We start from the raw sequence: 13065 nt of genomic DNA, 5'->3' as shown, positions 1-13065 counted from the left end.
AGATAGACATTTGAGGAAGCTGCTTTGCTGAACCAGATGTGTTTAATAAATATTATAGCTGTTCAGCTAATCTCATTGACAGGTATTCAAAAGTCCAGACTGGCTGTAAATGTGGTGGGAAGCACTGCTATCATAGGAATATCTTTTTGCTCTCCACTTATGGGGTGCTAGGCTGTCCCTTCTATGTTTGGTGCATCCCTGTAATTTACATCCTCGATCTGCAAAAGATTTAGTGTTGAAGGTTTAATGAATTCGGCATTTAATTTTTTTCTTTCCAACTTCATGGAAGTTATAAATATGTCATTAGTTACACTGAATTACATTCAGCTTCATTAGCTAAGATCTTAGCCAAATGTATCAATATTTTGGATATTTTCACCTTATTTATCCCCACAAGCACATTTTTGAGAAATATTAAAAGAAATGAAAATTTGTTATGACTATTATAACCAAGTTAACTAGAGGTGCAAAGTTGACAGCAACATTTTCACACTTAGAAAACTTACCTTTAGCACATCTTCATCAGATGATCTGCACTCTACTGCATCAGAAATATCAGTCATTGTGCTGCTGCTGTCTACACTGATGGTCTTCACAGGGACTGCTACAGTTTTCCCAGTCAGGATGGCTGTGTTTAGAATCTCTGCCTCCTACAATGCAAGAAAAATTACATTTGGATTATAAGTAAAGCATTTCTTTATACAAAATCAATATATATCGTTACTATTTATATACATCTAAAACATTTCTCCCACCCTTTTCACTGTTAGAGGGTTTTTCATTTAAAGTGGTCTTTGGCCATCTTGGTATTCTCGGTAAGCCGAAATTATGCGCCTGGTAGTTAATTCACATACTTGGCATTATAGGTCGTATCAATGTGCAGCTCAGTGTATATTTCAGAAAATATTCCAGGCAGGTAGGTGTGTTTTATTGTAGAGAGAATATTGCCTGTCCACTCTGTAAAAAACAACCTACCTGCTTTCAATTTCTCATTTTAATATTGAGCTTTCACTTCAAGCTGAATCATGGCAACATGATTCAGCTTGAAGTTATTATGATTATTATTATTAATATTAATATAAAAAAACATAATTTATATAGCATCAACATATTACACAGCGCTGTACATTAAATAGAGATTGCAAATAACAAACAGGAGGAGAAGATCCTGCCCTGAAGAGCTTACAAACTTGGAGGTGGGGGAAACAACACACAATAGGAGGGGAGATATGTAGTGGTGGGAAGTAGTGAAGGTTTTAAAAGACAGATGAAGACGGGTAGGCAAGTTTGAAAAAATGGGTTTTGAGTGCTCTTTTAAATTAGCAGAAAGTAGGAGCAAGCTGAGTAGGATGAGGAAGACCATTCCAGAGAGTCGGGGCAGCTCTAGAAAAGCCTTGGAGCCGTGCGTGTGATGAAGCTATGAGTGAGGAAGTCATTAGTAGGTCATTGGAGGAGCGAAGAGAGCAGCTAGGGGAGTATTTTTCTACCAGGTCAGAAAGGTAAGTAAGACAAAAACTGTGGAGGCAGCAGAAGATGAGTGGTGAGAAGAATGGATAGGTCTCGCTTCAGCATTCATAATATATTGTAGAGGAGAGAGTCGGGTAAGTGGAATACCAGAGAGGGAAATGTTACAGTAGTCCAGACGAGAGATGATAAGAGCGTGTACAAGGAGTTTGGAGGTCTCTGAGGACAAGTAGGGGCAGATTTTTGAGTTGCACAGATGAAAGTGACAGGACATGGAAATGTTCTGAATATGAAGAATAAAGGAAAGGGCAGAATTGAAGGTGATGCTAAGCCAAGCGTGCCAAAGCTAAGCCAAATGTGCCTGAGGGGGAGGGATGAATAACAGTGTTGTTAACAGTTAGATATATGTCAGGGGGAGATTTGGAATTTGAGGGGGGGATGATGATGAGTTCTGTTTTATCCAGGTTGAGTTTCAGGAATCTGTCAGACATCCATGATGATATGGCTGACAGGCAGCATGAAACTTTATCCAGGACTGAGGGAGACAGGTCAGGGGTGGACAGATAGATTTGAGTGTCATCAGCATACAGATGGTACTGTAAGCCAAAGGAGGATATGAGACTACCAAGAGGGAAGATGTACAGAGAAAAGAGAACTGGTCCAAGGACTGACCCTTGGGGAACACCAACAGGGAGGAGAGTGGGAGAGGAGAAATTACCATTGAAGGAAACTTAAAAGGACAGGGCAGACAGGTAGGAAGCAAACCAAGAGAGAGCAGTGTCACTGATACCAATAGAGTGGATTAGAAGGGGGTGATCAATAGTGTCAAAAGCAGAGAAAAAATTTAGGAGAAGGAGGAGGGAATGTTGCCTTGGTGATTTATCTCTGTGGAGGTTGTTAGCCACTTTAGTAAGGGCTGTTTCGCTGGAGCGGGCAGCTCAAAGTCCAGACTAGAGTCAAGGAGAGGGTTGGTGTTCAGGTTATCAGTGAGTCTTTTATAGACAAGGCGCTCACAAAGTTTGGAAACATGGAAGAAGGGAGATAATACAATAGCTAGAAGGTAGGGAGGGAAACTTTATAGTAATTAAAAGCTCCCTTAGAGCTGTATTATGGGTTTTCGAAACACAAGACTTCCCTGCAACATGCACAAACATAGAATGTAAAGCAGCACAATAAATAAACAAGACTATGAGTTTCCAGAATGTATACTACTAGTCTCTGAAAATTAAAATACTTATCTTCTTTTTACTTTTTAAAATGCAGGAAAAAACAATTCTGTTCTGTTAGAACTGAGCATTCTTGGCAAGGAATACTTCTAATGAGCCAAATGACATTATAAATTTTAGTGGAATTGTAAAACATGTCTGTTTTTATTTGTAAATAGCTCACAGTTTGTAAAGGACATTTGTTATGTTTATGTGTAGTTATTCTAAGGTGTACTTTACATCACATATGGGCAGTAATGTCATGGTATCAACAGTCACTGTACGATATGGCAAGACAAAACTCAATTAAATTTCACAGCCCTAGTGACTTGCTTGCTTAGCAGAGAAAAAAGGTGGCAAGATCACCTTCACCCTCCTTTCAGACACATCAGACACATCTGACATTTGTAGCTGTAAGGAACAGAATTGTGTTTAGAAGAAACACAAGAGCCTGTCAGACCTTACTTTGCTTGTTGACCTGACTTCTCAGCAAGGTGGCATCTCTAGTAGTCTTCCTAACAAATGCCATAACACATTATCATCTACTGTACCCAGTGGCAAGAGTTCTATTTCCAGGATGACGCTGGTGTACCTGCAGTGGATGAATATTAGATCCAGGCACAAGATATGATTCTTCTGCTAGAAGCATGATTGCTCTTCTACTAGGTGTTGCGTTACCTGCAGCATTACTAAAAATAAACAAGTTTCTAAAACAATCTCTGTTTTGTGAACAGAGAGAATGTTTGGGTTTGTTGTATGATAGTAAGTTCTGCAAGTAAAATAATAAAAGCCATGTTGTGTTGTTTATAGTACATTTAAAAACATCCTACTACTTTGTATTGCCTAATGGAATACATCCGGATCAGTTTCAATATTGATGTCAATGTATTTGAGCATCAGAAGATAACTTTTGATAGAACCCTGGGTATCTGATATAACTGACGTGAACATTTTCAACCCATGGTCTTTAGCTGCCATTATACTGTTTTGGACTTGTTATGTGTTCCTGCAACATAAAGAGGTATGGCAGCCTTTAGGTATACGTATAGATGAAACTTTTTTTTGTTTTTTTACAGGTTAACGGGTAAGATAATCTTCAAAATTTTTGTATTGTTTGTATTGTGCACAAAACACTTAATTTGGTCATCCACAATCTAACTATGGGATTGTGTTGGTATTGCACAGTATTTTATAGGAGAAAATAAAAATATTGGGACAAAAATATAAACATCTGAAAATATATGATTTAAAAGAAAACTCTAAGTTTGGGTGCAAACCCTATTTAATTTACAGAATACATTTTTTTACTATTCTTTACTATAGTGGCACTTAGCATCCTTACTAAAAGTAACTTTCTACCAAATAATTTCCTATGCAATGTAAAAACCAGCTCCACAAAGACATGCTGAGAAATTGGTACTTATGGGTGTTATTCTACTGATTTGTAGATTTTTGCCTGCTGATCCAACTCATGAACTGCCCAAATAAACTTGCCATCTGCTTTATAAGCTATGACCGCTTTAATGAAAAAAAACTGAATAGCCAGCGTGACAGATAAGCAACACGCAATTTCAGAACGAGAAGTCAAAAGCATTCTACAGTACAAATTTTCTATTATTTGTGAAAGAGGTCTAACCAATGCTTTGTACAGGGGCAGGGTTATGTCTCAATCCCTGCAGTCTATTCCTCTTTTATTACAGGAAAGTACTTTGCTAGCTTTAGATATTGCAGCTTGGCATTGCATTCTGTTATTAATTCTATGATCCACTAGAACCCCTGGATCCTTTTCTTTTTTGACCCCCACAAATGTATTCCCCCTAGACAATATGAAACATGCATGTTTTTAGCCCCTAAGTACAAAACTTTATATTTACAATATTAAATATAATTTGCTCAATCAACACAATAATGGTCTGCTTGTAGATTATAGACATACTGTATAGCCTTTATCCCATTACATAATTTGTTGTCATCTGCAAACACAGAAATGGTACTTTTAATCCTAAACTCTATATAATTTATAAAGATGTTAAACAGCAAAGGTCCCAACACTGAACCCTGGGGTACACCACTAATAACCTTAGACCATTCAGACTATGAATCATTATTCACCAGTCTGGATGTGGTTCTTAAGCCAGTTCTCTATCTATTTACAGATTGAATTTTCCCTGTGTTATCTGTAGATCCTGAACTTTCACAATACCTATCAGTTGTACACTTTGTCAAAAGCTTTTGTAAAGTCCAAATATACAATATCAACTGCCACTTCAGTGTCTAACTCAACCGGGGTGTCAGGATACGAACCCAGGGATGCTTCGGTGTCTGACTGCAGCTCTGTCTACTGCACCAGTTGAGGGTTGGCCCTTTGCACTCTGTTGGATTCCTTGGACAAAGAGACCTTGATACTTAGTATCTTGCTGAACCTTGAACTCCTGGCCCCACCAATGAACTTCCTATTTAAGCCATGTCTCTGAACTTCCTGTTGCCAGATTATTGTGCTCTGCCAATATCTTGCTCTTCCTGCTACTGTTACTTTGCGCTCTCCAAACTGCTACCTGTGTACCGACCCTTGGCTGTTGTTTAAACGACTACTCTTCCTCGCACTCCATCTCCAACTTACACCATTGGCTACCGATCTCAGCTTGTGCTTTGCTCCTTATCTGCTTTCCCTGCTTGTGCATAGATCCTGGACTGCTTCCGCCTGTGTCTGCTTGCTGTTTCAGCCACTGGACTCCGAGCCTGACCCCTGATCATTACTCAGAGTTTTGTGGAACCTTAGGGTTTCCCCCAAAAGTTGCTAAGGTTTCCTTGAGCAATGAGCAATTTGTGCCTCTGAAGTCTGTTTAACTGACGCCAAACTATCTTTTTGGCTATCTGTAAGAGTGACATTTATTCCATAATGTAAGTGAAATTCTTCCTGTTGAGCACCTGGCTAATATACTGGCCCTGATTCATCAAGCAAAATCGGAAGCTCGCTCGCGCATTCGTATTCGCAATCGTAAGCCGTCGCGCAATTCAGCAACTGAATGGGCTCGCAGCCGGAGCCACGCATCTCCGGCAGCTGTACACTGGCGTGCTTGCATTAAAAGTCACTGTTCCCCTAAAAAATCATTCTTTCTAATGGCACACATAATACCCTGAGCCCTAAAAAAAAATGTTTGTGCTGTTCAAATGTTTAAAACATGTATGTGCGCTAAAAAAAAAGCATATTTTAAAATCTTAACAGATCCTCCTTAATCGCGCAGCTGAAATCTAATCGCCTTAATTGGCAGATTCGCGACCCCTATTGCTCATTATTATCAAGGCAGGAATCCGGCTGGCAGTGAGGCGGTGAGTGTACGAATGCACTCGACTCCGGACCGCGGGAAGCCGGCTCGCTGGGAGCGCGGATTTTATTGATAAATTAGGCCCTATGAGTCAAACATACAGGCCTGTAGTTACTTGACTTTGCTCCCTTTTTCAAATACTTTTACATAATATTGTAAACTATGTTCTTTCTGAAAATTTGCTTAATTTTCCCTTTAAGTCTTTGCCTACATCAGGTAAAAGTGTATTTATAATCACATTATGAATCACATTATGAAGGTAGTGCAACTTGATTCATTGCAGCTACAGAATAAAATCAAGTTTGTTAAATAGCGGAAATCAAGCTGCCCTTGAACTCAGGACGCCTACTAGTTATGTTCCTGTACTTAAAACATGAACCTGCAATAATCTGCTGACAAGGTATGATGGAATGACTACATTTCAAAAAGGACATTACCATATTTCACTCTACTTATGCATCTGACTGTTAGCACAAACTTTAAAAAATGAAAAAAATGTATTATTTTGTATATGAAATATAAAACATTCATTTGAACATTCTGGATAATACTCAGCTGAGCACAAGAAAGCTTGTGATGGGGATCATTTCGTTTTAATATACAAAAGAACCTGTACTTGTTCAAATCAGTCTTTAGCAACAATGTGGTGATTAATAACATTTACAATTTGCCGATATTCATAGCAAGTGCACAGAATATAAGATTTTAGACTATTTTGCTAAGCACTACATATGCAGTAATGTCACCACCTTGCATTGTTACAATGTGTTATTTTCAGATCACAAAAATGTTATTTTATGAATCAGGTTTATTTTCTGCAAGCATTACTATATCTGGTTGTATAAGGTGAAAATAGTCAATAATTTCTACTCCAGTTTTTCAATATTTAGTTGCCTTAATGATTGTTGTCACTAAGATAGAAAATTATGATAAATCCAATATTTTGCATTATTATTATTATTATTATTATTATTAATAATAATATTAATAATAATAATAGACAGAATTTATATAACTCCAACATATTATGTTGCACTGTACATTAATTAGGAGTTGCAAATGATAGACAGACACAGACAGTGACACAGGGGGAGAGGAGGACCCTGCCCCGAAAAGCTTACAATCTAAGAGGTGTGGAAGCAGAATACAAAAAGTGGATGGATATGGAATGCTGGGTGAGTAGTGAGGGTTTAAGAGGCAGAAGAAGATGTGTAGGCAAGTTTGAAAAGATGGGTTTTAAGGGCTGTTTTAAAGGAGCAGAAAGTAGGGGCAAGCCGAATGGGATGTGGAAGACCATCCCAGAAAGTCGGGGCAGCTCTAGAAAAGTCTTGGAGCCGTGTGTGTGGTGAGGTTATGAGTGAGGAAGTCATTAGTAGGTCATTAGCAGGAGATGGGGTGTATTTTTCTATCAGGTCAGAAAGGTAAGTGGGACAAGAACTGTGGAGGGATTTGAAGGCAAAACACAGGAGCTTGAATTTGATTCTAAGGTGAAATGGAAGCCAATGAAGAGAACTCCAAGGAGATGCAGTGGAAGAGGAGAGGTGGGAAGGATGGATGAGTCTGGCTGCAGCATTCATATTAGATTGTAGAGGAGAGAGTCGGGTTAGTGCAATACCAAGAGGAGGATGTTGCGGTAGTACAGACGTGAGATGATAAGAACGTGTAAAACGTTTGGAGGTCTCTGAGGACAAGCAGATTTTGGAGATATTGTGCACATGAAAGGGACAGGACCTAGAATTGTTCTGAATTTAAGGGATAAAGGAGAGAGCAGAATCGAAAGTGATACCAAGACAAAGTGCCAAGCCCTAAAGAGATGCTGACACCTGTAGTTGCTTTATTGCCAGCCTGCCAGTTGGTGCTAATCCTCAGACTAGATTTTGAATGAGATATCCTATATGGCAAAAATCAGACTGAGAATGAAAATAAGTTACAGAGTGCAGGACATAGGAAAATATTCCAAGTATGGTCAGTTTATAACATGTCTGGCCTGAGCACAATCAACCATCCAAAATAAGATTAGAGTATTTTATCAGTAGTTTTTGTAACTCTTAAGTTACGTACATACGTCCAATGGTTCTCGCCCGATAATCGGCTCAGGGCTGATATCTGTGAGAATCTGGTGTGTGTACAGCGCCCATCGTTCATCGTCTGAACGACTGTCCTGGCAGATCCATGGACAATGAACGACTAACGATCCTAATGTGAGTGAAGGGGGAGAGCATGCAGCGGGGTGCCACTCTGTCGTTCTCCCCCTTCCCTCTCCATAGAGCAGAACAGTGTTGTATGTACAGCACTCGTTCATGCATCGTGCAGCCTTTTGTCGTTGGAAAGCATCCTGAAAAATCCTTTCCTACGACAATAATTGCACGTGTGTATGTAGCTTTGAGAGAATGGAAAAAGCAGCAAGCCATAGTAAGATATCAGACACTACTAACAGACCGCATCACACCAGCAGCTACAAATCTCCCTGCTGTGTTTTCTGCCAAGTTGTACTTAACTACACAACTGCCGCTGTAGCTTACAACAATGCTTAGCTATGATGGTGTTCTATGACCACAAGCATATGCATTTAGAAGCTACTTAAGCCAATGATTGTGATATCAGATACAAATTCCACAAAATAAATACAGATTGGTTTCTATGACACATACTTTTCAAATAGCTACAGTTTTTTTATTTCTAGCAGCAAAAACAAGTAAACCATAAAAAAGTAGTTTTACGGCAACAAGCTTGGACCATGCATTGATAAACCTGCAATATCTTCAAAGCTAAATCACACTCATGTTAGATTGGTGAGACGGTCTACAGGTTATGCTTACTCTTCATTTTGAGTTTGAGCCAAAATGAGCAGTAAGAAGATCACTTTCTTCTTACTTTTGGTGTGTGACCTCATTTATGGATGGCCCCCATACCTACTGCCAATTTTTACTTGGCACATCAAAGGAAATTATCTTTTTTACAGATATTGATATGAGTCTTCATTAACCATACTGCTGGAATATTGCTGTGTTTTACACACTATGAATTTATTGTTCATTTAAGTATACTAGACATCCCAAAAATGCATTTTCTTGTGGAAGAATGTAAAAAGTCCACCTAAAACTATGGTTCAAAGAGACAAAATGAAGAAAGAACGCTGGATATGTCTCCCCCTATTGCTTTACACTTACAAAATGGCTGAACATACAATCAGTCAGAACCTCACGATCAAAGAAACACTTTGTTCTATTAAAAGAAGCAACCTTTTCTCCAACCATCAAAGTACTGTTTTTTAGCATTCGGAAATAATTTTTATCTCTTTTCATTTTACCATTTTGTACAGCGCATTAAAATGGAATTAAAAAAAATACAAAGCATTTTAAACTTCCATCAGTGATGAGAGAAAAATAATTTCCAGGCATAATAAAATTATAAGTGACACTAAAGCAAATGATACTCTGCTCAGCTGGCCTACAGGATCAGCTTTCAAAATAGAAACTGTTTAAGGCGGTGAAGGATGGCTTTCATGTATGGGAAGGTTTTGAGTTGGAAAGCTACAAGCAACCCTAATTATTCAACTTTTCTTTTATTATATATATTTTTAGTAGTTTGTACTGTAATGAAGGGTCATGACTTTTTTATACACTCATTGATCTGATGTAATGGAGCCTAATATTGCTTGAATTGAGTCTTTATTCTCTATAACCTTATTGCTTAATTTCTTGTTAACGTTTTCTTTATTTCAATTTCAACTATGTTTAAATACTGCAGGGAATAACACAAGATCAACTACCCTCTGTATTACCACCTTTGTTTCCATAACATCTATTCAGCCACTTTAAAATCACTATTGGTGACTGGTAACCTGAATGCCCATAGTAGGAAAAGACATTAGGAAGACAAAGCTGTTTTTGCCTTTCGCAAAGCTGGTTTTGCCATTAAAATACTATTTTCACCAGTGGAAAATGTATGTGAAAGTAAGATTAATTTTCACAATTTAATTAATTTAACTTGCTTTTAATACAAGTTAATAGCAAAGTTCCTGAACAAAGTCATATCACCAAAATTGCAGGATAAGAATATGTTACAAGTGAAAACATAAGCAACATGTTGCTTTTTCTTAAATCTAATATCAAAGTAGTCTATTTATAAAGCAGGGAATCTAATATTCACTAAAACAGTATCTGGTGAAAAATAAGTCACTGCCACTAAAAATACATTTACCTGGAAGATTCTCCACCAGGGAATGTTTAGATGAATGTCAGATTAACTGCTGACATTAAAGTAACTAAACTAAAGTATGGTTCATTATTTTTTTAAGCCTTTTTTGATCATTTTTTAACTTGCAAAGCCACAAACGTAGTATTGTGACCTATACATTTTTGCACACAATAGCAGTTTTGCTCATCACTACTATACATTCATTACTTAATATTATATATATATAAATATAAATATATATATATATATAAATATATATATATATTGTAACATTTGCAATATTTGTACAGTGTTTAGCTCAAATTGATAATTAGTACTTAAAAGAAAACTTGTCAAAAATCATGATATAAATTTGCTTTCATTTAGCAACTGATCATTTTTTTGCCACAGCGAGGGGAGAAAACTTTTGTGTGTTAATGCATAGAAAGGTTGGATGCATTAGAAACAGACATGATGTTAAATTCTGTTACAATCACAACATTAGATGCCTCAGCTTGCATCACTCTGATAGTCTGCACATCTGAGGACAACTTGAGCAAAGGGATTTCACACACCTTAGTCACACCTTCACTTTATCAGGATTAGGGATGCAGTTCAGATTTGTCCTACCTTAGGTATGAGATTGCGGCATATAAACATTGTCAGGATTATTCTTAAACAGTATATAGCGCCAATATATTACCTAGTACTGTACATTAAATAGGGGTTGAAAATGACAGAAAAATACAGACAGAGACACAGGAGGAGGAGAGAACCCTGCCCAGAGGAGATTACAATCTAGGGAGTAGGGTAAGTATTACACAGTAATATTTGTGTTTTTTTAGTTTTACTCTTTCTGGCAGTGGGTAAAGGTCTGGTCATCCCCTAATTCAGAGGCCTCGAGATTTCATGATAATCTCCCCAATAAACATCCACATCCTTTTCAAAGGAACCGATGTGGGACCCTGTCTTTCAATATTTCCCTGCTAATCCTAACTGTAGTTTTAAAATAACCTTAGTATTCCAACCAGAATACTACACAGGATCATCTTCCTACACCTGTTCACTAGGAAGGATGTGGGGGGTTTGTTGGAGGAGGGGAGTCTTATTGTTAAGCAAGCGGGTGTGGACCCACTGTGCCACTGGCTGGGTATGCTCCAGAGGGGCGTGACTAAGCCGCTACCAGGTCTTCACTAGAGCCTCTGATGGTGAGGATAGGCTTGGGCTGCAGGGTAGCTGCCAGGTGCCACTTCAGAGCAACCCCCAGGTCAGTGGCAGCTGACCACAGGAGTCAGGATACCCAGTGCAAGCACCGAGGGGCTTGCGTGGCCAAGAAGGTGATGGCAATCAGACAAAGTCCAGAAACAAGATCCGAGGTCAGGGTCAGGCAGCAATCAGGCAAAGGTCCAAAAGTAATTCGGAGTCAGGGTCAGGCGGCAAACAGGCAAAGTCCAAGGGTAAGAAACAAGGTCTGGTACACTGTAAAGCAAACAGAGGAAACACCTTTGCACTAGGAGTTACACAGGGTAAAACCTTGAGATTGCTCAGGCAACTTCCTGTAGTCGGAGGTGCCTTTAAATACCTGCAGAGATCCAGCCATAGGCTGTAGAAAACAGAGGGCGTGTATGTGTTACCTCATGGATTAAGAGAGACACACCCACGCCTTCTCAAACACCTGAGCAAGTCTCCAGCAGGAAGGAAACTCAGACATGGAACACAGGTAGTGGGGTTACTCTACCTGAAAGATAGGACCAGGCGCCCGTGCCTTCAATTAGGAGCAGCGGCGCCGGCACGACCTGCAGTGCTAACAGCATTGCTAACACTTATCATGGACACTAGGAGCTCCCTTTATCCACCCCCTCCCAGGGCAATGAGTATAGTTGCACAAAAGTACCTCATACCTTTTACCATAAAAAGTTAAAGAATATAAACTCACAGACACCTTGAAAATATGTTGCAGGAAGTAGATCCAGTTTATATTGCATTGTCCGGCAATATTAATTCATTGTCAGTCACAACAACCCAAGGAATAATGATATTGACCTATCGCTAAATGACTGATCACCAGCACTGTGGTAATAGAACAAAGAAAGTGTAGTCACTGTCCAAAAAAGCATTCTCCTACTGCAATATTGTATTTTTCATTGTTGTTCCTTACAGCTACCCATGAACTTTGTACAATACCTTGTTTAAAAGCCTAAAGCTAGACAAAGTTTATTAGCCAGATTCAGCCCTCATCATTTTGGCATTTTGCTCGAAGTTCAGGTTCAGTGATAATCGGGGTAGTTTCCACAACCCTGTCTTGAACCAAACCCAGGTAGCGTTACCCATATCCAATTAGAAATATTAAATTGTGCCTAAAAAAGGTAATCCAAACAATTTGGTTGTTCAGCTTCTTTTTCATTTTTTTTAAATGCATTTATTTTTAGACTGACTGAACAGAAAGAATATGTGCACTGTTATCATCTAGGTGATTTAGTAGAATCATGTAATTTATTGATGGAACAAATCTAATTAAAAGATATGTTATGTACTGCACTATTGGGTAGTGTGTATAATTTGTCTTCTACTGGTAGTGTGAGTTCTGTAGGAGAGAAGAGTATTGTGGCATTCATAATAAAATGTACTGTAGATTTGTATTACTATAAGACTCAGTTGAATGTTCTCTCAGTTGAATGTAACTTTAAAGCTACGTACACACTTCCAATTATTATCGTTGGAAAACGAACGACGAACGTTCATGCACGATATATACGAACGATCGTATAGCAACGATTCTGCACATAGAGTTAACGACACGATCGTTTGTAGATATTGTACACACAATAGATACGATCGTTTGAGCGATAGAGGAACTATGTGCACGACAGGAAAGTGAACGGACGTTCGTT

General features: G+C 38.5%; 1 protein-coding gene across 1 annotated transcript in view; it reads right to left on the bottom strand.

Annotated features, from left to right (window-relative positions):
• LOC140333817 (transmembrane protein 132D-like) overlaps nt 1–13065 on the bottom strand; it is a 441891-nt gene that overhangs the window by 82102 nt on the left and 346724 nt on the right. The window contains exon 5 of the mRNA XM_072415753.1: nt 507–650. Within this exon, the coding sequence (XP_072271854.1) occupies nt 507–650 (144 nt within the window). The remainder of the gene's footprint in view (nt 1–506; nt 651–13065) is intronic.

The sequence above is a fragment of the Pyxicephalus adspersus genome, chromosome 6 (assembly GCF_032062135.1).
Source record: "Pyxicephalus adspersus chromosome 6, UCB_Pads_2.0, whole genome shotgun sequence".
NCBI lineage: Eukaryota > Metazoa > Chordata > Amphibia > Anura > Pyxicephalidae > Pyxicephalus > Pyxicephalus adspersus.
Note: the sequence above shows the minus strand (reverse complement) of the source record. Positions and strands in the feature narration are given on the sequence as shown.